The 21,724-nt window shown below is 37.4% G+C and overlaps 1 protein-coding gene across 7 annotated transcripts in view; it reads left to right on the forward strand.

Annotated features, from left to right (window-relative positions):
• The window catches only part of LOC127518505 (target of Nesh-SH3), a 23,548-nt gene continuing 1,824 nt past the window's right edge, over positions 1-21,724 (forward strand). Inside the window, exons 1-19 of one of the 7 annotated variants that reach the window (XM_051905268.1) lie at positions 7-287; positions 2,885-3,064; positions 3,137-3,205; positions 6,172-6,304; positions 7,183-7,364; positions 8,995-9,041; positions 9,118-9,163; positions 9,260-9,340; positions 10,162-11,886; positions 13,361-13,435; positions 13,922-14,080; positions 16,519-16,578; positions 17,833-17,874; positions 17,978-18,103; positions 18,318-18,407; positions 18,522-18,731; positions 19,648-19,753; positions 20,012-20,091; positions 21,691-21,720. In XM_051905268.1, the coding sequence (XP_051761228.1) occupies positions 215-287; positions 2,885-3,064; positions 3,137-3,205; positions 6,172-6,304; positions 7,183-7,364; positions 8,995-9,041; positions 9,118-9,163; positions 9,260-9,340; positions 10,162-11,886; positions 13,361-13,435; positions 13,922-14,080; positions 16,519-16,578; positions 17,833-17,874; positions 17,978-18,103; positions 18,318-18,407; positions 18,522-18,731; positions 19,648-19,753; positions 20,012-20,091; positions 21,691-21,720 (3,514 nt within the window). In that variant the 5' untranslated portion in view covers positions 7-214. Of the gene's footprint in view, positions 288-2,884; positions 3,065-3,136; positions 3,206-6,171; positions 6,305-7,182; positions 7,365-8,994; positions 9,042-9,117; positions 9,164-9,259; positions 9,341-10,161; positions 11,887-13,360; positions 13,436-13,921; positions 14,081-16,518; positions 16,579-17,832; positions 17,875-17,977; positions 18,104-18,317; positions 18,408-18,521; positions 18,732-19,647; positions 19,754-20,011; positions 20,092-21,690; positions 21,721-21,724 lie in introns of those variants that run through there. The other 6 variants (XM_051905270.1, XM_051905269.1, XM_051905271.1 and 3 more) reach the window with 6 other exon arrangements.

Genomic DNA, 21,724 nt, shown 5'->3' on the forward strand with positions numbered 1-21,724 from the left:
ATCACACACACCCATTTCCAAACACACAAAATCATAGTTTTACACAGTTTCTCTCACAGAGAGTGTCCATTGACACCTGATCTGAGGTCACTTTAAAGGACAAAGAGAAAACATATGATTCAAGAAAGAACAACTGTAGAAGTTTAGAGAGAAGAGGTTTGAGTGGACTATATGAGCTCTGTTTTGTGTTTTCTCTGAGGAAAAAAAGGACAACATGAAAGCCTTCCTCCTCCTCTTCCTCAGCGAGATCTTGCTGCTGAGACAGACCTCCGCAACCACACAGAGAGGTACCAAAACAAAGCAATTCAACTTTATAGACATGTTCATCATAAATATTTATACAGTAATGAACAATATCAATATTCAGTTCAAATAATCATATGAATATTTATGAATAATTTGTTTATATCAAATGCTCAACCATGCAACTTTTAAAATGAATTGCATGCAGAAGGAAAATACTGCATATGCCTAATGTAATTCAATATTATTGAATTCGTAAGTCATCTGGCAATTCGTAAGTCATTCGTAAGGCAAGCTCAGCTGTTGTCAATATAGCTGAATGTTTTCTATTTGTGTTTGGGATAATGGAATAATTTGCTGCAATTGTGACTATTTTATAACACTGAATGTGTTCATTAATGTTTATGTTTGCTCAGTAAATAATTTGTATTATATCAACAATGAATATTTTGAAAGACTATTTGAAGGTCATTAGAATTCATTTTTATTGGCTGTCAGTAATGGATTCTGTTGAAATCGTAAAACAAATATTGTGTGTGTTCATATCTTTTATTGGCAGCAAATACAAATTCACATCAGGAGGCAGGTCTGTTTGTGTGCGTTTTTCTGTTTCCTGTTAATCTGTGCAGTGCGGTTGTTTAAAAAAATTCATGAAACCTGAGTGCATGGGTGTTGGTTGAATGTGGATTAATTTAGTTTACTTTTAGTTTCCTTTAGTGTGCAATATTAGAAATGACTTCACACACTGAGTCTGTACTTGGTGTGCCTGTGCCTGAATTTGTTTTGGCCTCATTGCTCTCCTTCTCCTATGTCACGTGTAAGGTGCATGTAAAGCGTGCATGTAGACCCTTGACTATTGCAAGTTGTGCAGACAGACATAAAGCATAATATACTAAAAAAAGTAAAGCATCAATTGTAATGCCATTAAGCATTGAGCTGTTCATCATATGGCGGTGTCTTATTGTAAAGCCACGGTCACACTAGACTTTGAGGACGCAAAAACTTCTACGAACACTGCAACGGTCGATCTTTTTAAAAAACATAATTCAAAGTATAATACAAAAAAAATTGTAAAAATCAATCTACTGCAATGCAATCTAATGCAATCTACTTAACTGCAACACTGCAATCCTACAGATTTAAAGTTTGCATTTTTTTAATTCAGCTAAAAGGTCATACTGTGGTGTATCAATATTCTATTGGTCACACGTCTTCACATGATACGACCACCCATTTGTTTATAAGGTCACTGAGGTTCGCTAAACCAAAAAAATTGATCTAGTTGCCATGGAAATCCCTGTTTGTCAATTTGTTGTTGTCGTGTTGTACACATGTTCCCAAAGGATTTTTCGTTCTTTTGGCAAGGTTGCTTCTTCATAGTTTAGGAAACTTAGTTCTCAAGGAAGCTCAGGAAGTAGTCCTAAAACCCTAAACCCTAACCCTACCCCACACCCTAACCTTACCCAATGAAATTTCAAATGAATGTGTATTCAAACTTTGACACTATTTACTTATTAATACACGTTCCTTGACAAGTAGGCCACGTGGGCTAGTGTTTAGGTTACTGTTGTAGGTACTACAGCCTTTCTCAAATTTTGTTATTTAAATGCCATTTATTGGTAATACAGTAATAATTACGATAAAGCGTTAATAATGATAATATTGTGACATAGCAGGGTTCCCACTACCAACATTATCATGTCTTTGTCAGAAATAGGTGCAGGATTGGCTAAATTCTCCAAATTGACCATGAACTTTCATTTAAATCAGCATATTAGAATGATTTCTGAAGGATCATGTGACACTGAAGACTGGACTAATGGTTGCTGGAAAATTCAGCTTTATATATATATTTATATTTTGATTGCACTTTTTTGACTTTGGGGTCTTGGCAAATCTTTGACAATTATGCGATCTCTTCTGAAACTCCAAAGAAGAAATATGCAAGAAGCAGGAGGAGTCTTCATTTGTTTTACATTTATTCTCACTGCTGTCTAGGAGAAATCAATCTTCAGTTTCATATTCTATGGATTACTAGGTTTAACAGTAAACAAACCTGCATCCAACAAGTGTTTTCTCATGTTACACCCACACATGATTTCTGACATATCTCTGCAGTTTATCAGCTGATTCCTCTGGGAGTGATACAGAAACCAGCTCTGATGTAATAAATGGGCTGTTTGTGTGATCTGGGGCTCTGTGCTCAGTGCCAGGGGTTTCCCTCACAGCAGTAACCACTTTCTCTGACATAGGACACTGTTTCATCATTCATTCTTCAGAAACGCTCCACACATTTATGAGAAACAAACCACAGGAGTCTTGCACTGGGATTCTTTTACGTGTTTGTGTTTTGTTGTCATAGTCCGCAAAACTAGGTAATTATAACAGCAGAACGTGATGTTTGTGAGGCATTGCTGCTGGCAAGAGCTTGGGTGCATGACCAAAACACTTTCAGTGTGACTGTAGTGTAGCTTTTGGGAAGAGGAAAATCTGACACTGGACTGATTGTTATTCCAAATCTCTGGCAGAAACGTTGTAGATACAGTCACATGACTTCTAATATCCCTAGCTGAAGTCATTATGTAAATGTAAGAGGCTGAACTGAATCTGACATCCCTTTTCCTGTGTATTTGAATCCAAGTGCCAAGACAAAACATGAGGGTGCGTATCAGTGCTGCTGGAGACACCATTGTATTTAAGTTCATTCAGCCCCATGTGGACACCAGATTGGAGGGATATATCCTGGGCTATGGCAGTAGCATGTTCTCCAAACAATTTATTCATCTACCTGAGGATGGACAACCCTATGAGACCGAGATAGGTACCTTTTTTCTCTTTAGCCCTCTTTCATAGAGTTTGTTGTTTACTTTACTGAATCTCCTCTATTTTCTAGATGCTGAGCCCAAATATCTGATTGCGGTACAGTCAAAGAAACCTGAGGAGCCTAAGAAACAATGCACAGGTAAGAAACACAGTACAACAAATGAAATTGAGAACAATTTACAAACAACTGTGCATACACTGGCCCCAAAATGTATTTGGACACATAAACCACACTTAAAAAGAATGTCATTGCGTTAGATTTGCTTTTATACAACAGTTCGAGATGTTAATATTGAGTAACTTTGTCTATTTTTTTATTCGCCAATGAAAATTGTTCCAAACTAAGTCAAAGCTGTTTTGTGTCTTGTTCCTGAATGAATCAGGCATTTGAACCAATCGATAGAGTAAATGACATACTAATAAAAACATTTGCTGCGTCCTAGTTCGCCTACTTATACTACACCCTAAAAGTATGTACTCTTTTGTGAAGAAAAAGTACATATTTTTGAGTGTGTAGCAGAAGAGTATACAAGCTTTGGCACATACTATCAGGTCATAAAATTGTGTCTTTAACAGACGTTGCATGGTTAAGTTCATCCTGTCACCATAAACTGGCCTGTTAATCATGTTGTCACAGGTTAACATCCTCCACATTTCATTTCATTTAATTTCCTACCGTATTAGAGAGAAAAGAAGTAGCACGTTGATCTGCCAGTCGTGAATCTTTCATGCGGAGAACTCATATTTTTTCATAATAGTGCATTTAAAAGTTAATGGCCAAACGGATCTTTATAAAAGTTCACACTGTTGTTGCAGATGTAATATAACATGGATAACATTAAATAAATATTTTTTATGCTGATTATTATCTAAACCTCCGTCGGTCGCACACATCCACCATGTTTGTAGTTTTTTTTAAAACACTTTTGTGTTTGTAGTTCTGGGGCCGTATTCACAAAACATCTTAAGGCTAAAAGTAGCTTCTAACTTGCCAATTCAGGAGAAACTCTTAAATAATGGGCGTGCAGTCCTAACTTTAGGACTCCTAAATTTTCGCTCTAAGAGTATTTCACAAAGCATTTTAGCGCTAAAACTAGCTCCTAAATCTGTGAAACGCTAGGAGTAGTCAAGAGGACTCCTAAGTCACTAAGACAAAATCAAAAACAGTCCTAAAATGATTGTTGCTGACAATCCGCCTTAGCAATCCACCCAAAGACATTGTATACCATTGAGGCAATAGTGATAGAGCCTTGGGTGCTGAGCCTTTTCTTCATAAATGCAATACATATTTTGATTTAGATTTGAATCTACGATAAAACACCAAAAATAAATCTTTAATAAATAAATAAATAAATAATAATAATGCCTGATTACCTGCGGCAGTTGTTTTCACTAGTTCACACTTACAAATGATCAAATAGAGTAAAAAAATATGTATAATAAGCGTATTTGGCGTGCTGTCCAAGGGGATCAAGGGCTCCGAGCTTGGAATTTTGCCCAAATCCAGAGTTCTCCTCGTATCCCCAGCCAGCCAAGAGTGAGGAACGGGTTGGCGGAGGGATGCAGAAAACTGTCGAGGTAACTATGTGAGTCGGCTCTCGTCTGTGTATATATACCTCCACTCAAGCTGATTAAATAAACCTTTTGAATGTGCTCCTCCAAAACTTTGTTTATAAAACATAATTTGTCACTTGAATTCTGCAATCTCTCGAGATGCAAACATCTAAGAGGCGAACAATTAGCTGAACATAGACTAGTTTAATTAGTGACAGCCTACATTTTAAAACCTTTATTTGAATATGGCAGCATTTTTATTTTAAAACCTTTATTTGTATATGGCAACATGATACCTCATTCTACAATATTTCTATGATTAAATCGCTGACAGAGACTCCTCCCCATCAGTCAATCCCACCCTTTCTCTTAGCTTAAGACTTCTCTCTATTCCTTAGTAAAAGTTGGTCTCAGCAGCTTTGTGAATAGGTTTTAAGAGAAAACTCTTAGCTAAGAACTTTTACTGCCATTTAGGAGAACTCTTAGTGGTAAGATAAAATGTTTTGTGAATACGGCCCCTGAACCGAAGCGCAATAGGTTGTGGGCAATATTAGCCAGTAGAGTGTGCACAGACCCACACTTCGAAAATTTATCGGAAATAGTAGACCATCCGGGGACTTTTGGCATACTCTTTTCAACATACTATGCTTTGGGACACTTTTATTCTAATCTTACATACTATTTAGGATGGATAGTATGCACATTGGGATGCGGAGTTTCACTTGAATGTTTCCTGAATGAATGAGTGTTTTCAAATGAATCGGTTGAGTAAATGATTAATTGATTCACTCACAAAGACAGTAGCTGGGTCTAAAATAGCATACTGAGTAGGTACAACATTTGAATAAGAACTTACTTCATAACCATTAAAAAAACTACATTAAGTGTGACTTAAAGGGTTAGTTCACCCAAAAATGAAAATTCTGTCATTAATTACTCACCCCGCCGTTTTACACCCGTAAGACCTTCATTGATCTTCGGAACACAAATTAAGATAATTTTGTTTAAATCCGATGGCTCCGTGAGGCCTACATAGGGAGCAATGACATTTCCTCTCTCAAGATCCATAAAAGTACTAAAAACATATTTAAATCAGTTCATGTGAGTACAGTGGTTCAATATTAATATTATAAAGCGACAAAAATATTTTTGGTGTGCCAAAAAAAACAAAATAATGACTTATTTAGTGATGGCCGATTTCAAAACACTGCTTCAGGAAGATTCGGAGCGTTATGAATCAGCGTGTCGAATCCGCAGTTCGGAGCGCCAAAGTCATGTGATTTCAGCAGTTTGGCGGTTTGACACGCGATCCGAATCATGATTCGACACGCTGATTCATAACGCTCCGAATCTTCCTGAAGCAGTGTTTTGAAAGAAAAATATCTCAATTTGCGTTCCGAAGATTAACAAAGGTCTTACGGGTGTGGAACGGCATGAGGGTGAGTAATAAATGACAGAATTTTCATTTTTGGGTGAACTAACCCTTTAAGTGTCCAAATGTTTAGGCCATTAGTATACAATGAATTTTAGGCGACTGCTTTTGACCTCCAGGGAAAGTGGATCTAGAGAAACCATTACATGTTGTGATTGGCTCGGTGACACAGTCGTCGGTGCTGCTGTCCTGGGGGACACTACTGACCAGCCCCTTCATGGATTCCGTTGTGGATGACTGTATTGATGAGGGGTATGTGTCCTAATGTGTCTATGTGTGTATATCCATGAACTGTGTGGGTGTTATCTGGATTTAATCAGATTTAATGTTGTTGACCTTCTCTCAAGATGTGCAATTATTTTACTGTCAGAAGACACAGAGCAGGTACAGGCCCATGTGTGCAGACGCCCATGTGGTCTACAATCAACCAGACACTTTGATCACAAACATCAAGGGGCAAAACAACAGGCTTTATTAAACTAAACAGTACCAAAAACAGTAAAAATAAAAGTTAAGTAAAAGCACAGTAATAAAATTAACAGATGTTTGGGTGAAAAAAAAGAATTTGGGTGTGTATGCATGCACAGACAAATACAAATTTATTATTCTACCATCGTGGAGACTATTGTTTTTGTACTAAACTAATGATGTTTTCTAGTATGTTTATTAAGTCATTTTGCTCATAGATACTGCTGGTTAACCGCTGCAATGCAGCTGATTTCAGTTTTACTGTCCTTGTGGGGACATATGGTGCGCACAGTGTAGGCAAAACCTGACACACACACACGCACACACACACTCTTCTTGGACAAGTTAGTGGAAAGCTTGACCTCAGCTCTCTACAAAACAACCAATTTGATCTACAACCCTGTAAAAGCCTACAAGAAGGAGAGTGAGATATTCATTAAAAAAAAAAAAAAAAAAAACTGAAAATGCCCCTGCTTACCCTTTTTCAGTTTTTTATGAATATCTCACTCTATACATAAATAACATATGGGTTTTGCCAATTAATGCAAAGTGTAAATTATTCAAACCAGAGGTCTAGTTTTTCATCATTTGACTGTTAATGCTGCCAATTTAAATTTAGTTATAGTTTCTAGAGTCTGGTTTTCTTTTTTGTCACCTCTCAGACAGTTCACAGTGCGCTACAGAGAGAAAGAACCCAGCAATACCTGGAACTACCAGACCTGTCCATCCACCAGCACAGTCATCGACAACCTCAAACCAGATGCTCTGTATGAGTTTGCGGTCCGAGCAGACACTGAAAACAACAGTGGAGCCTGGAGCCCACCAGTCATCCATAACACAGCTGGTATGTCCCACTACAGATCATCCATATTATCTTACTCTATATGGCCATAAAAAAAAATAAAAAAATAATAAAATTCACAATTTTATACTAAGAAAAAACCCCTCAATTGTTTGTCCTACATCAATATTAAATGGAGAGACATAGATACTTTTGCTTAAGTCTTGTGTTTCTCATGTGCCTCATGTGAGTCATGGAGCTTAAAGGGTTAGTTCACCCAAAAATGAAAATTCTGTCATTTATTACTCACCCTCATGCCGTTCCACACCAGTAAGACCTTCGTTAATCTTCGGAACACAAATTACGATATTTTAGTTGAAATCCGATGGCTCAGTGAGGCCTTCATAGGGAGCAATGACATTTCCTCTCTCAAGATCCATAAAGGTACTAAAAACATATATAAATTGGTTCATGTGAGTACAGTGGCTCAATATTAATATTATAAAGCGACGAGAATATTTTTGGAACACCAAAAAAAAACAAAATAACGATTTATTTAGTGATGGCCGATTTCAAAACACTGCTTCAGGAAGCATCGGAGCACAATGAATCAGTTATTTTGGTTTTTTTGGCGCACCAAACATATTCTCGTCCCTTTATAATATTAATATTGAACCACTGTACTCACATGAACTGATTTAAATATGTTTTTAGTACCTTTATGGATCTCGAGAGAGGAAATGTCATTGCTCCCTATGCAGGCCTCACGGAGCCATCGGATTTCAACTAAAATATCTTAATTTGTGTTCCGAAGATTAACGAAGGTCTTATGGGTGTGGAATGGCATGAGGGTAAGTAATAAATGACAGAATTTTCATTTTTGGGTGAACTAACCCTTTAATAGCCTGTATCAGTGGTTCCCAACCTGTGGGCCGCGGCTCACTAGGGGGCCTCAGTGATCCTCCAGGTGGGCCGCGAGATAAATTAAAATTAATTTAAATATATAAATATAATTCATTAATTTAATTATTAATACGTTACATTTAATAAATTTAATTAAATTAATTAAAAATGCATTTAAAACAAGGCACCACCTCTCGTACGTAGGCTATTCTGTGATTGTTTCGGTTCAGCCCAGTCTGTTTCTCATCGTGCTGCTGTGAAATACAGACTGAACGGTGGCTCAAAACGCAAACTTTCTCAGTTGGAAAAAGAAAAACTGTGTCGCTAAAAAGGTTTTGATGGATGACGAATATAATGAAGGTAAAGACGATTATAGTGACATACAGGAGTCGTATAGGCATGCGCGAGTCCGCAATTATTGATGCGCAAACAAACCGTGCATGTACGCTCTCAACTCACTGATCGCTACATCGTATTTCTGCATGAACACAGATCAATATATTCGCGTAGTTGTCAAAATGAACGTACTGTGAGTGTTTTATAACGGATGCTCGCTAGCGTGTTTTGGAGAAGTTTGAGAGGATCAGTGGTGTTATATGTCAATAATTTTTGGGCGGAGGTGGGCCTTGGCGTAAAAAAGGTTGGGAACCACTGGCCTATATGATAGTTATAGACCCTTATTGAGTCAACAATTGTCTCATGTTTCAATTTTAGTAGAAATATCTGACACAAAACTGATACTTAAATTAAATGTACTCTAACTGACAGTAACTATTTTTTCCTCTCACAGATCAAATAATAGAGCCATTTAAGGAACTGAACCAGGCAATACCTAAAGTAAGTGTATAGCTGTGCAGTAAGGACAAACCTTTTGTTCTCCTTTTGTTAACCTTGGATGTTTCTTTCTAAACAGGAGCCAGTCTTGGCAGGCCAACCATCATTCTTGCCTCCAGTGTCAGGTTAAAGACTTATTTTTCCTTCTTAAACACTTCTCTAAAAAGTCACTGATATGAGTAAAGAATAAATATGTAATGACTTTTATTGCCACTTTATAGTCTTAAACAACATTACCCAGACCAGAGCTCCAGCTCCTCTCCTCAAACACACTGGCCTTCCAAAGCAATGGAAAACTTCAGGTAATTGACACATTCTCACCTTTGAAGCCAAGCATAATATTACATTAGCAGAATGGAACACAGACATAATCCACACACCATACTGCACAGTATTTACTGCATACTGCCCACTGTTTTTTTATTGTTTGTAATCAGTATGCAAATTTGAAAAGTTTGTATGATGCTTTGTTGCCGCATTACCTCACTACGTAGCATGTATATAGACCTCGAGTTATAATCTCGGAAATAAATGTGATTATTGTGCATTCTTACCCAATTTTGTGTAAAAAAAAAAAAAAAAAAAAAAAAAAAGGGGGAGATATTGACAGTATACATATAAATTGCAAAAATAGTATGCTACTATATTTTGCTATTCGCTGAGCATACCCATTGTCTTTTGCTGTGTGCTGTGTTTTAACTGTTTTCTCTTATATATTTTCAAAACTGCCTCCGATGTCTTGTTTTCAATAGCTAATTTTTTGCCTCCATTATAAGAAGTGATTATTTATAGAAATATCCTCTTCTTGCATGTGAAAGTCACATTTACCTCTCTTTAGATACAAAAAAAAAATTGTTTTTACACAACTGGTTTTCTTCATAAACAACATTATAATTAAAATGACTTTTTCACTTTTTCCAGCTTCAAATATTGAGACGTTTAAAATGACGTAAAAATTAATTGAAATTAAAACATTAAAATGTCCTTTTAACTTCTGTGATAGGAGATCTACATGTATCATTATCAACAAATGGAAATCAGTGCCTTCTTATTTCTGTTTTTGTACTTGAACTGTGCTATTTTCTTTGAATGTTTGTCATATATATTCTTTCTGTTTCTCCAGTTTCAACAATAGGGGCAGAAAATACCACAACGACTCCTGATGATCAACCTGCCTTCACTGAGGCCCTTAGTTTCACTGACACACCGATCATCCTGCCCATGCCAAAAACCACAAACACAGTTCAACCTCAAAACCCCACCAGTCATCCTAGCACTACCCAACCAGATCCTCACACAGAGCAACATACTAGTTTAACCCCACAACAACTTATGACAACTCAGCCACAACCTTCCACAACCCAACAACAAACCAGCACAACCCAACCACCACCCACTACAAACCAAAAATATACCACCAAAACACTTAAAGTTAAAGTTCAACCATATACAGCCAAACAGCTGCCGAATACAGTCCAACAACAGTTTAGTGAAACAACATCTTCCCCCAGTTCATCTACAACCAAACCACCACTTCACCAAACCCAACAACACACCACAAGGACTGTCCAGGAACATCCCTACCCATCTAAAAAACAAGACACCATAACTCAACACAGTCTCCATACAAGAAAAATTCAGCCAGGTACCAAGGTGCATCGGTTGAGCACAACCCAGCGTTCACAAGGCACGTCCAAACACCAAACTACACACACTTATGATTTCTCAAAATCCACTTCCCATTACCAGTCCAGCACAATCACACATTCAACAACATTCACACAGCCAAACAACAAACCAACAGCCACACATTCTGAACAGCCAAACAACAAACCAACAGCCTCACTTTCTAAACAGCCAAACAACAAACCAACAGCCACACATTCTGAACAGCCAAACAAAAAAACAACAGCCACACTTTTTGAACAGCCAAACAACAAACCAACAGCCACACTTTCTGAACAGCCAAACAACAAACCAACAGCCACACTTTCTGAACAGCCAAACAACAAACCAACAGCCTCACTTACTGAACAGCCAAACAAACCAACAGCCACACTTTCTGAACAGCCAAACAACAAACCAACAGCCTCACTTTCTGAACAGCCAAACAACAAACCAACAGCCTCACTTTCTGAACAGCCAAACAAACCAACAGCCACACTTTCTGAACAGCCAAACGACAAACCAACAGCCTCACTTTCTGAACAGCCAAACAAACCAACAGCCACACTTTCTGAACAGCCAAACGACAAACCAACAGCCACACTTTCTGAACAGCCAAACGACAAACCAACAGCCACACTTCCTGAACAGCCAAACAACAAACCAACAACAACACAGAATTGGTTCACAAATGTCAATTCTCCAACAAACACAGCTTTGAATTCACCCACAACTTTAGCAAACATTCAGGATGGATTTGTGTCATGGCAGACAACCAATTTCATTAAGCAACCAATATTTAGCACTAAACCATCCATCCTTGTAGAAGATTCGACACCCCATATTCCCACAACTGAAGATTTGCCTCTTACCGAGAACGTACAGGAACTGACTCCACAACCTATATATCCACCCATACGCTTTTGGTACCAGCCCCAACCCAGCACCACAACACAACATTCCAGCACTACTAAACAGCAAGCTAACACTGCTAAATACAACCCAAAAACATATTCCCATGTTGAAAACCAACCACCTAACCCTGAAGAACAGTTGCCAGGTACCCAAAAACCCCTACTAAACCTGACACCTAAAACGGCTTTCATCAAATCCGATGCTATTCATAACTCACCCGTGGTGGAGAAGGTAACAGTGAGGACGCGTCAACCAGGTCAACCAGAGGGTAACTTCTCCCCTAGACATAGTGTATAGAAAAATACTAGTTTTAGTAAAGTGAATTGTAGCAATCTGGCAACCTAAAATGTTTTGTGAGTGTCGTTAAATGTCGTTTAAGACAGGGGTGTCCAATCCTGGGGCCTGTACCATGATGGTAGTTGAACAAACTCAGGGTTATAGGATTAGTTGACAAAACCAAACCACTCCAATCCGGCTTTGTTGGTACCATGATGCTGATCATCAACTTTCTCTGTCAACTCAGGCTTTGATCCTGAGTTTGTGGAGCGCGTGCACATGAATGCGTGACATCAGCGGTCAACAGCCAATCACATGCCTTGCAACAGAGAGAAACTCTGATTCACTTCTCGCGAGAGAGCCAGCGTGATTCAAAACTCTTTTGCTGAAGGTTAAGAGACATGAAGAAAATAAAGAATTTAAATGCATTTACACTAAAGAAAATACTTGTCCATGAAAGAGGAAAAATAAAAGAAATGATCTTGCTCTATCAGTGCAAGTGAAACTTGTGAAGTTAGTTTATATAGTTGCTTGATAATATATAGCAATAGAGACTCAAACATGTAAGGTCACGTAGTCATTTTTAAAGAGTTATCTATTGATTCTAAAGCTTATTTATATTACATATGATCTGTATATCAATGTTCATTTAAACTAAATGCTTAATAATAACTGTTAAACTAAAACTGCTTGTGTGTAATGGATTAATAATAATATAGATCATATAATAATGATATAAATCATAAAATAATTCTAATTATCATTAAAGCCAGTCAATTTCATCTTTAAATATTTGTTTTTACTATATAGTGACCTTTAATTTGGAGGAAGTGAAACCGGGGGCGTGACTTTATAGCATTGGATGTGTCAGTATCACTTTGCTCACATCTGATTAGTCCAATTTTGGTTTGAGATCTCTTATCCAGAACATAACCTGCCCCGGAGCAGGTTAGCTGTGAAGCGTAAGTTACTATGGTGATTAACACCGCTAAAAGCCAAGTCACTTTCATGGTACCTAAAACCCAGGATTGGCGCAAACTAATCTGAAACTTACCTGGCTAGCCAGTGAATCCGGCTTCATGGTACAGGCCCCTGCACCTGGAGGGCCACTGTCCTGCAGAGTTTAGCTTCAATCCAAATTAAGTTACCTCAATCAACTAATTAAGGTCTTCAGGATTATAGAAACTTCAAGGCAAGCATGTTGGGGCAAGTTGGAGCTAAATTTCGCAGGAAATTGGCTTTCCAGGAGCAGGATTGAACACCCACTGTTTAAGAAGTTCTTTGATGTTTTCTATTCATTGTTATTCATTGTTGTTTTTTTAAACAATTGGTACCAGAAATTTCTTTAACAGCATGGATAATCTAGACAGGCTAAAAGCTATTGCTCAGGGATCTTCTGAGAACATTATTATTACAATATGTTTAACGCTGTATGAGACTTACGCAAGTCTGCCTCTGTATGTCAGCTAGTTCCCAGCCAAAGGACGAACAGCTACTGTCACTGCCAACACTTACAAATGAGGTGGCCAATAGGAACAAGGGTAATGATGTCAGCTCCAGTTTACTCCTTCTAACTGTGCTGTTTGTCACCTGTCCGTATTAACCGCATAAATCTTCATTGTACACAGCATCGTCGTGATTGTCACCACCAAACATCACCACCACTTCCAAACGTCATCCTGCTGGGCAATGCTATTACCACCTCACTAGAGCTGAAACAGCCCCACCACTTCCCCTCAATCGTCTTTAAACCATCACCTACGGCACCAACTCTCACATTACCATGCCATGCGTTCAACTCAAATGCCTGACTTCATCCACTCTTAAAAACACTGCCACTGTCATAATGCTGCGCACACCATTTCTCACCGTCTTCGCTTCTAGATTTGTTGGCTTCTGTTTTTGGATAGCTGGTGCTCTTTTGTGAGCTTCCCAGACTCATTCCATTCAGTCAGTCAACTGATCTGTTGTCATAATCTTTAATCATGTTCTCTTCCCCATTGCTGACTGTGTTTGTGTTTATTTAGGCAGAGGTATCTTCCACAACTCTTCTTCTTTGTCCCGCCCATTGGCACGAAATGTTACACAGAGACTGAGGCCTCATGGTCGCATCCCTCTGATTCCTCCTACAAAGTCTTTCAGGCCACCCTCTGTGTATCGTAACTCAACTTTCAACAGGAAAAAGGGTATAAAACGTTGGCGGCCTAAGCACTGACACAAACTCAGTTTTTCTTTTAAGTGGGGCCTTTAACTGTTCATCTTTTCTTTCATGCTTCCAGTGATCCTTACTTTCATTAATTTTGTCATTCATTTTGTCTAACTGTTTTATTAGACATTTAAATGTCACGTAGTGTGCGAATTCATAAATCTAAGTGAAGTCTATTATGCATGTGAAGAGTGACCACATTTACATTTAAAAGGTAATTAAAGGCACAATATGTCATATTTTTGCAGAAAAATATCCAAAAACCACTAGGCCAATGTTATATATTCTGTTCAATTGAGTAGCCTACTTACAATATCCCAAATTTTTCCAACTATTTGTAAATCGTGAGAAAACTGCGATTTTATCCAAGGATCTGGGACGTGTCCGGGAGTCGCCTGTCAATGGCATCATATCCGCATTACCCTCGGTTTCCGGTTTTATTTTGTAGAAACCATGGAAACACCAAAGACGCTTTAATATATTACGTTTTATTAGACAAGGGAACAACTGTTTTGATATATTTATAGACAGAAAACGAATTATTGTTATGTAGCTCAACACATTTAGTCTTATTGTTTAAATCTAATTTTCTTGATTTTCCGAGAGTACCATGCTTTACCATGCCTCAGAGAAAAACACTATTTTGTCAAGTAGCTAATACAGCATTTTCTCCATCACACAATACGTTTTAAAATTAATTGCATGCCATTTATCAACACAAGCCACCCAGCATTTATTAATATGATATTCTAATATCGATCTAGTTTACTGCAGTGTGCAACAAGTGTTTCACAGCAGCCGCCGAGCGAACGCACAGAGTAACGTCATAACATCGTTTTCAACAATCAAATGTATCTAATATGATAAACAGCGCTGTGTTACCTCATACACTTGACCGGAAGAAGGGAAAGCGGCGACTGCGGCATAATAAAAGTTCCGCTGCTCGCGAGCCGTGTGTCGCGTTCGTCTCTCATTATGGACTTTAAGCAGCTGCTGCTGATACAACAGCAACGGCGTTCTGTTGCGCATGCGCGAATTTAACTGCTACTTCTTGACGTTCTACTGTAATCGTCTAGTACGGGAGAATAGCCGATTTGCCGTAGTCGATAATACGTGACAGATTAGATAAGTAAATGTTATGTTTTATGGTTATGTGGCATTTTAATTATATCTCTATGTCATTTAATGCCAAAAGCAACCATTCTCTTGCTTTTATTTAAATGTAATTTGTTTTTTACCTGTTTTTTTACTGTCAAATGATGCCGTTACGCCTTCCTCTTTGTTGCTGCTTAGCGATTTTTGTGTTCTTTAGCTACGGCACTTGACAGTTTACTTCCGGTCGCTGTTGCCATTCCATCAACAGCAGTTGCTTAAGGTCCCGTATAGCAATCGCTCCAACATCACTTGGCCCTGCGCTGCTTCATACTACAGTAATGTTAATAATCTCATCCATGAACATAATTTCTGCTCGAGTCCCGTCCCGATTCTTTTCCACTGGCTGTGAGGTGAAGACGACATTTCCCAAGATTCTGCGCTCTCAAACTCGGCGTCATCAAGCTACACCTTTGTTTTGAATAGGCGTCGTCTAGCGGTGAAAAATCTACATATTGTAGCTTTAAGTAATATTTATATAATTACATTGTTTTATTTATATAAATTTATATTATTTTCTCCATTATTTTATGTTGCTTCATAAAAGCCTAAATTGAAAAAAAAAAAAAGAAAGAAAAAAAGTCTGAATTCTGTAACCTGTCAATATGTCCACTTACTGTATATAAATATGGACTGCTTATATATGTGAGGTGAAACAGGCCTTAATCTTAAGAAGGGTCAAAAATTAATACTCGCCAAGCACTGACTCCACAAGTCACCTTAAGTTTTAAGTTAAGTTTTATATACAGCCTATATATATATATTTTTTTATTTTTTATTATTATTATGTCTGTTAAACATTCTCAGTTGATTGAATAGGATTATGTATATATCTGTACATTCTTCTTTGCACATGGTTTCTCTGGTGGGTTTTAAATTAATTTCTTTAAGGGACTCTTAGGACCTGTTGACATGATTCATGTTATCTGCAGGGACAACACACTCACACACAGTCTCTTTCTGCCAGAAGTCTGTTTCTCATTCTGTTCTCTTCACACTGCCATTTAATTCTGCACTACTGCTGATTACTCCTGTGACACCTGATATTACAGCTGAAACTGAACAGTTCAACATTTTAGTCATTTTTTAATCCTTTTTCCTTCACATCTGGTCTCTTACTATAATATTTATCAAATATTTTCAAATGCAAACACTCCCATACTCGTATCATTGCTTTACAGTGTTTCTGTATGCTTTTAACACGTTTCTTTGTCATATCCCTTGAATTAAATGGGTTGATTATAACAGTCTTTTCTATTCTGACAGTGCCTCATGGTGAGCGCCATATAGGCCTTTGGGCGCCCAAAATTCCCAGAAAGAAACCTGGTAAACTCCTTCATAGATTTTGAATACTAATATTCAAGATTACTTTATTTTTATTTCTTAAGGGCGTTGCAATATATTTCCATTACAGTCCATGTGATGTAACTATAGTTTCAAAGCCTGTTGTTGTGTTCTTTAGTTTTGAGTGATTTTTTTAGTCCCTGTCCCAGAAAACTGTGAATCCAATTTGTGCATAGTGCTAGATTGGATACAGTTTTAACATATTGTTTGTGATAGATGTCCCTGTTTGGTAGAAAACATCTCTTGTGTAGAGAATGATTCCCTTGCAGCTGGATTTCATGGCAATTCTAGGCCAAAGAAAATATTTATGTGCTGTTAATGTCATAATGGATTTTCAGAGCTTATGATTCTTTGGAAAAGCATGACAGATCAGACATTGATAAACTTAGCCGACCGCTGGTGAGTACCCAGCACCCTCTCTCACTTTCTCCATCACCCTCTCCCAACCAAATATAACAATGAATAATGGAGAATCAAATCCCTCTGTCCTTACCCAATTGCTCATCCCGTCCATCCAATCTGACTTTTATTTGAAGTCTACTGCCCTGAACACATTTGGCAGATATATGATTACTTGAGGAAAATGTGAAACTGTTTTTCATCCAACTTTTCTTAAAAACCTTCTATTCATCCTAAATTAGATTCCTGCTGAAAATGATCTGGAATGTTTTGTGAATTGCATATTGGAATGTTGGACCATTAAAGTGGGCTGTTGGAAATAATTATGTTTTAAGACTGATTAATTGACAGGCTTTGGTCAATATTATCCTGAACTTCTATTTTGAGTGAGTATCCAGAATTATAGCTATATAGTTCTGCACTCCATCATAGCATTGGTCCCATAGAGCTGTTCTTGGAGAAGTTGCAGTCCTGAGAGTCTGGACGGCATTAAAGGATTCCATTTGGCTCTCACAATACCCTGACTGTGCGGACATTAGCCTGATGTCATGCAGTATTTTTTTTCCAACCATGTGAATGTTATGCAGAACATTCTTTTTCTTCACTTCTAAATGATAGTCAGTGCAGTGTTTTCTGACCTTGAACATTTATAATAATGTGAAATAGCTGTTCCTTTATGCTGAAATTATTTTTAACCAACACAATGAAAAAAGCCTTAGCTCTCTTTTTTGTTTAGACTAATCTCAGCCACAACATAACTTTATGGGTTTTTATTGTTTTCACTGACCCCTTGATTAACCAAAAACAATTTCCCTGTATCTCCTGCTTCTTTTACAGATAAGACAAAGCTGAACCAGGTTTCAGAGACTAAGGAAAAGGGTGAGGACACTGACAGATAAAGATATCTGTGAATATGGTGACTGTCTTGATGTGTATATATTTCGTTGCCAATTAATGAAAAATTTTCCGTGTTAACTTTTAGAAAAGTTTATTGATCTGAAGCAGATGGACCCAGTACCAGATTGGAAACCTCTACCTCCACCCACTACTGAAAAAACAACCAATCAAGAGTCTTCACAGACAACAACGCCACAATCTGCTTTTGAAGGTATGGTCCAATGCATGTTCTGTGATTTGTACGATTCATTTATAGAAACCATCTGGTGAAGACACTGGATGCTGAAATTAGAGTGTTTGTGTGCCAATTATAATAGTGAAAAAAATTCAAGATCTACTGATAATAAGAGGCGTAGTGTGTCTAACAGAGTTGGAGTCTTGACCTTGTGGTCTTTTGATGTTTCATATATGTCTTTGATTCTTAGGCAGTCGTTTTGACACCGGTGACAACTCCTCTGTATTCAGTCCTCATCCCCTATCTGAGGTGGATGCAACGGGGAAGAAACGTTTTGTAGGTAGGTATATGGGTTAAAATCATTTATTGCAACTATAGCACTGCAAGACAGAATTTGAGGTCTGTTTTACAATTCACAGTGTTTTGACGAGTCGTCGTCTGTCGTCTTTTTCAGCACCTCACGTGATCTATAGAACCGACAAACGTCCAGAGGAGCCCTGCTCTGTCACTCACTCTCTCAGCTTCTTTCCTGATGAGGAGGTGGGATACATAAATGTCACTGGCCCACCCAAGACCCCTCCATCCAACCTTACTGTAGTCACAGTGGAGGGATGCCCCTCCTTCGTCATCCTTGACTGGGACAAAACAGACAATGAGACCACAGGTAGAATTAAACTAAAGAAAGTATAGAATTTGGTGATAGACAACTTGAGAAATTAATAGGAAAAGTTGCAATGCAAAATGTAAGGCAGTAGGAATGAAAGTTAAAAGAGCCAACAGCCTTTTTTGATAAATGCAATGTCTGGAATGTGCGTTAGCTGGGCAAGCCTGAAAAATATTGTTTTTTATCATCGGTTTGGGCTTAGAAAGTAAATTTATGATATCATTGTTGTCAGATTATATTGCTGATTTGAAATATGTCTTTGAACAGTACCCATGACAAATCTTGACAGAATTTTAGTCTTTCTCCAATTCATCAAATAGATAGGAGCTGTAGTTTTATGCCCATTACCTACGTAAAAAAAAAAAAAAAAAAACACTGCCCAAGGGGTGTTGCCAAGATGGCAGCGAAGTGAACTGGCTTGCATTGAGGCTTTGCTTAAACTTACTTTACTTGGATTTAACAAGATATATGAGATATAAAAATGAAAATTCTGTCATTATATAGTCATTCCAAAATAAGTCATTCCAAACCTATATTACTTTCTTCCATGAAAGAAAGGAGATACACTGCCGTTCAAAATGTTGTGGTTGGTAAGGTTGTTTTGAAAGAAGCCTCTTATTCTCACTAAGGCCGGATTTATTTGATAAAAAAAAAATATAGTCGTTACTCCAGTCGTTAGTCACATAATCCTTCAGAAATCATTTAAATATGCTAATTTGGTGCTCTAGAAACATTTCTTATTATAATCACAGTTGAAAACAGTTTTTCTCTGGGATTCTTTGATTACCAGTAATAGAAAAGGATAAAAAAAATAGAAATATTTTGTAATTGTCTTTACTGTCACTTTTGATTAATTTAGCACATGTGTTCATTTAAAGATGTGAAACAACAAATTATGTTTTTGTGGTCTCAATAGAATATGAGGTAGTTTCCTCAACCAAGGGTCCACATGGAGAAGAGGTGTCCATCCAGACAACAAATCAAACACATACAGCAGTGGAGAACCTGAAACCAGAGAGCAGGTTTGAACACATACCACGTTCTGTATCATACACTTCTTAAATTAAGCTAATTGTAATTGCTACATAGTACACACTAACCCAAAGATCTATTTTTAAAGATGTATTTAGGCAGATTTGAAACAAGGCCATCATTTAGTCCCTTCATGAAGCTGTTTTTACTGTGAGGCCTTTAAGGTCCCCATAATATATGTTCTAATAACTGGTTGTCTGATCAACATAGTATTGGTTTATAATTGTTAACTCCATTTTTCTTGGCAGTTATGAATTCAAAGTTGTACCCAAGAACGAGCTGGGTTCAGGCCCAACCAGTGATCCAGTCAGCTTCAGTACTGAGTCAGGTAAGCGGAGGAGAAATGTTAAAGGGCTAAGACATGAATTCAATGAGAATATATTGTGTGTATTGAACTCGTGAGCTCAAACCACAGTCATTTCTGAGGTCATTGTGAAATCATCTGGCTCATCCATTGAATCTGAGCTCTATTTGTTCCAGAAGTGTCACTAGGCCAATTGTATCAACAAGAGAAGCTTAAATGATTTTCACCTTCAGAGTCACTCTTTTCCATAACAAAAATCAATGGCATGTCAAGTTCTAAAAAGAAAACAAGCGCCATATAAGCAGTCTGTACGACTTTTATGCTATGTTTCGAGACATTTGAAGCCATACGAGAGAAAAACAGACCCTAATGTAAATCATTATTCACTTAAAATCCCATTTAAATCTCATTCTCATTTTACACAAACATTCGAAAGCATAGCATGACTTAAGTTGCGTGAGAGCCGATTATGTTTTATATCATTGAACAATTTAAAGAAACTGGCATGCATAATAGAGTCAGGCAGGCCAAGGTAACTTAAGAACAAAAGATCGATCTCACAGGTGTGTAAAATTGGCAATGAACTATTGCTGTAATGTATATGTATAATTAGCATATAAGCATTAATGTCAGCAGTGGGAGTAATGTGCCTAATAGTTCCAATGTGTTCACTCTTCTGTGTCTATTGAAGTAATTTAGGTAAAAATACAGTACTGGGGCCCTGATAAATTGCCAGAAAATAATAATAACCATGAGGATATCTGACACAAGCTCTGGAAAATTGTACATCAAGAAGGACAGCTCAGGGGAATTTCTTGGGGCTTTGGATTTTTAGTAACTTTGTTAAACATAAGTCCAAAACCATGCTGTTTTGATATATTCAGACCTTGAGTGGAGTTATTTACCTGATGGCATATTGTCTGGCTTATGTTTAAGGAAGGGATTCTTACCTTTGACAATGTGTTTGGCTCAACCTAATTCACATATGTATAGTTTCATAGTAGGTATAGAAAAAATCGATTAACTTTTAGACATACACTTGCATTTACAGTAGGCTACACAACCATTCAAATTTTCGGGTTTGAAAGAAATTAATACTTTTATTCAGAAAAGGTGCATTAAATTGATCAAAAGTGACAGTAAATGCATGCATATTGTTACAAATGATTTCTATTTAAAATAAATGCTGTTTTTTAATGTTCTATTTATATAAAAAAAAAAAGCACCAAAGTCAGCATATTAGAATGATTTCTGAAGGATCATGTGACACTGAAGACTGGAATAACGATGCTGAAAATTCAATTTTGACATCCAAGAATAGGCCTAAATTACATTTTTAAAAAATATTAAAATAGAAATGTTATTTTAAATTGTAACAAGATTACTGTTTTTACTGTATTTTTGACCAAGTAAATTTAGCCTTGGTGAGCCTTGATTAGAGACTTCTTTCAAAAACAAACAACAGCAAAAATCCTACTGACCTCAAACATTTGAACAGCAGTGAATGTCGCTCATAAAGCTAATAGATATTAATAAAACCAACAAAACTTTTGGATTTCATTGGGGTTTTAACACAGTTTGTGCATTAAGTTGCAGTGACATCATGTTTCTTCTGTATTGCAGCTGATCCTCGCGTAAGTGAGGTGCCCACTGGTAA

This window comes from Ctenopharyngodon idella, chromosome 9 (genome assembly GCF_019924925.1).
Source record: "Ctenopharyngodon idella isolate HZGC_01 chromosome 9, HZGC01, whole genome shotgun sequence".
NCBI lineage: Eukaryota > Metazoa > Chordata > Actinopteri > Cypriniformes > Xenocyprididae > Ctenopharyngodon > Ctenopharyngodon idella.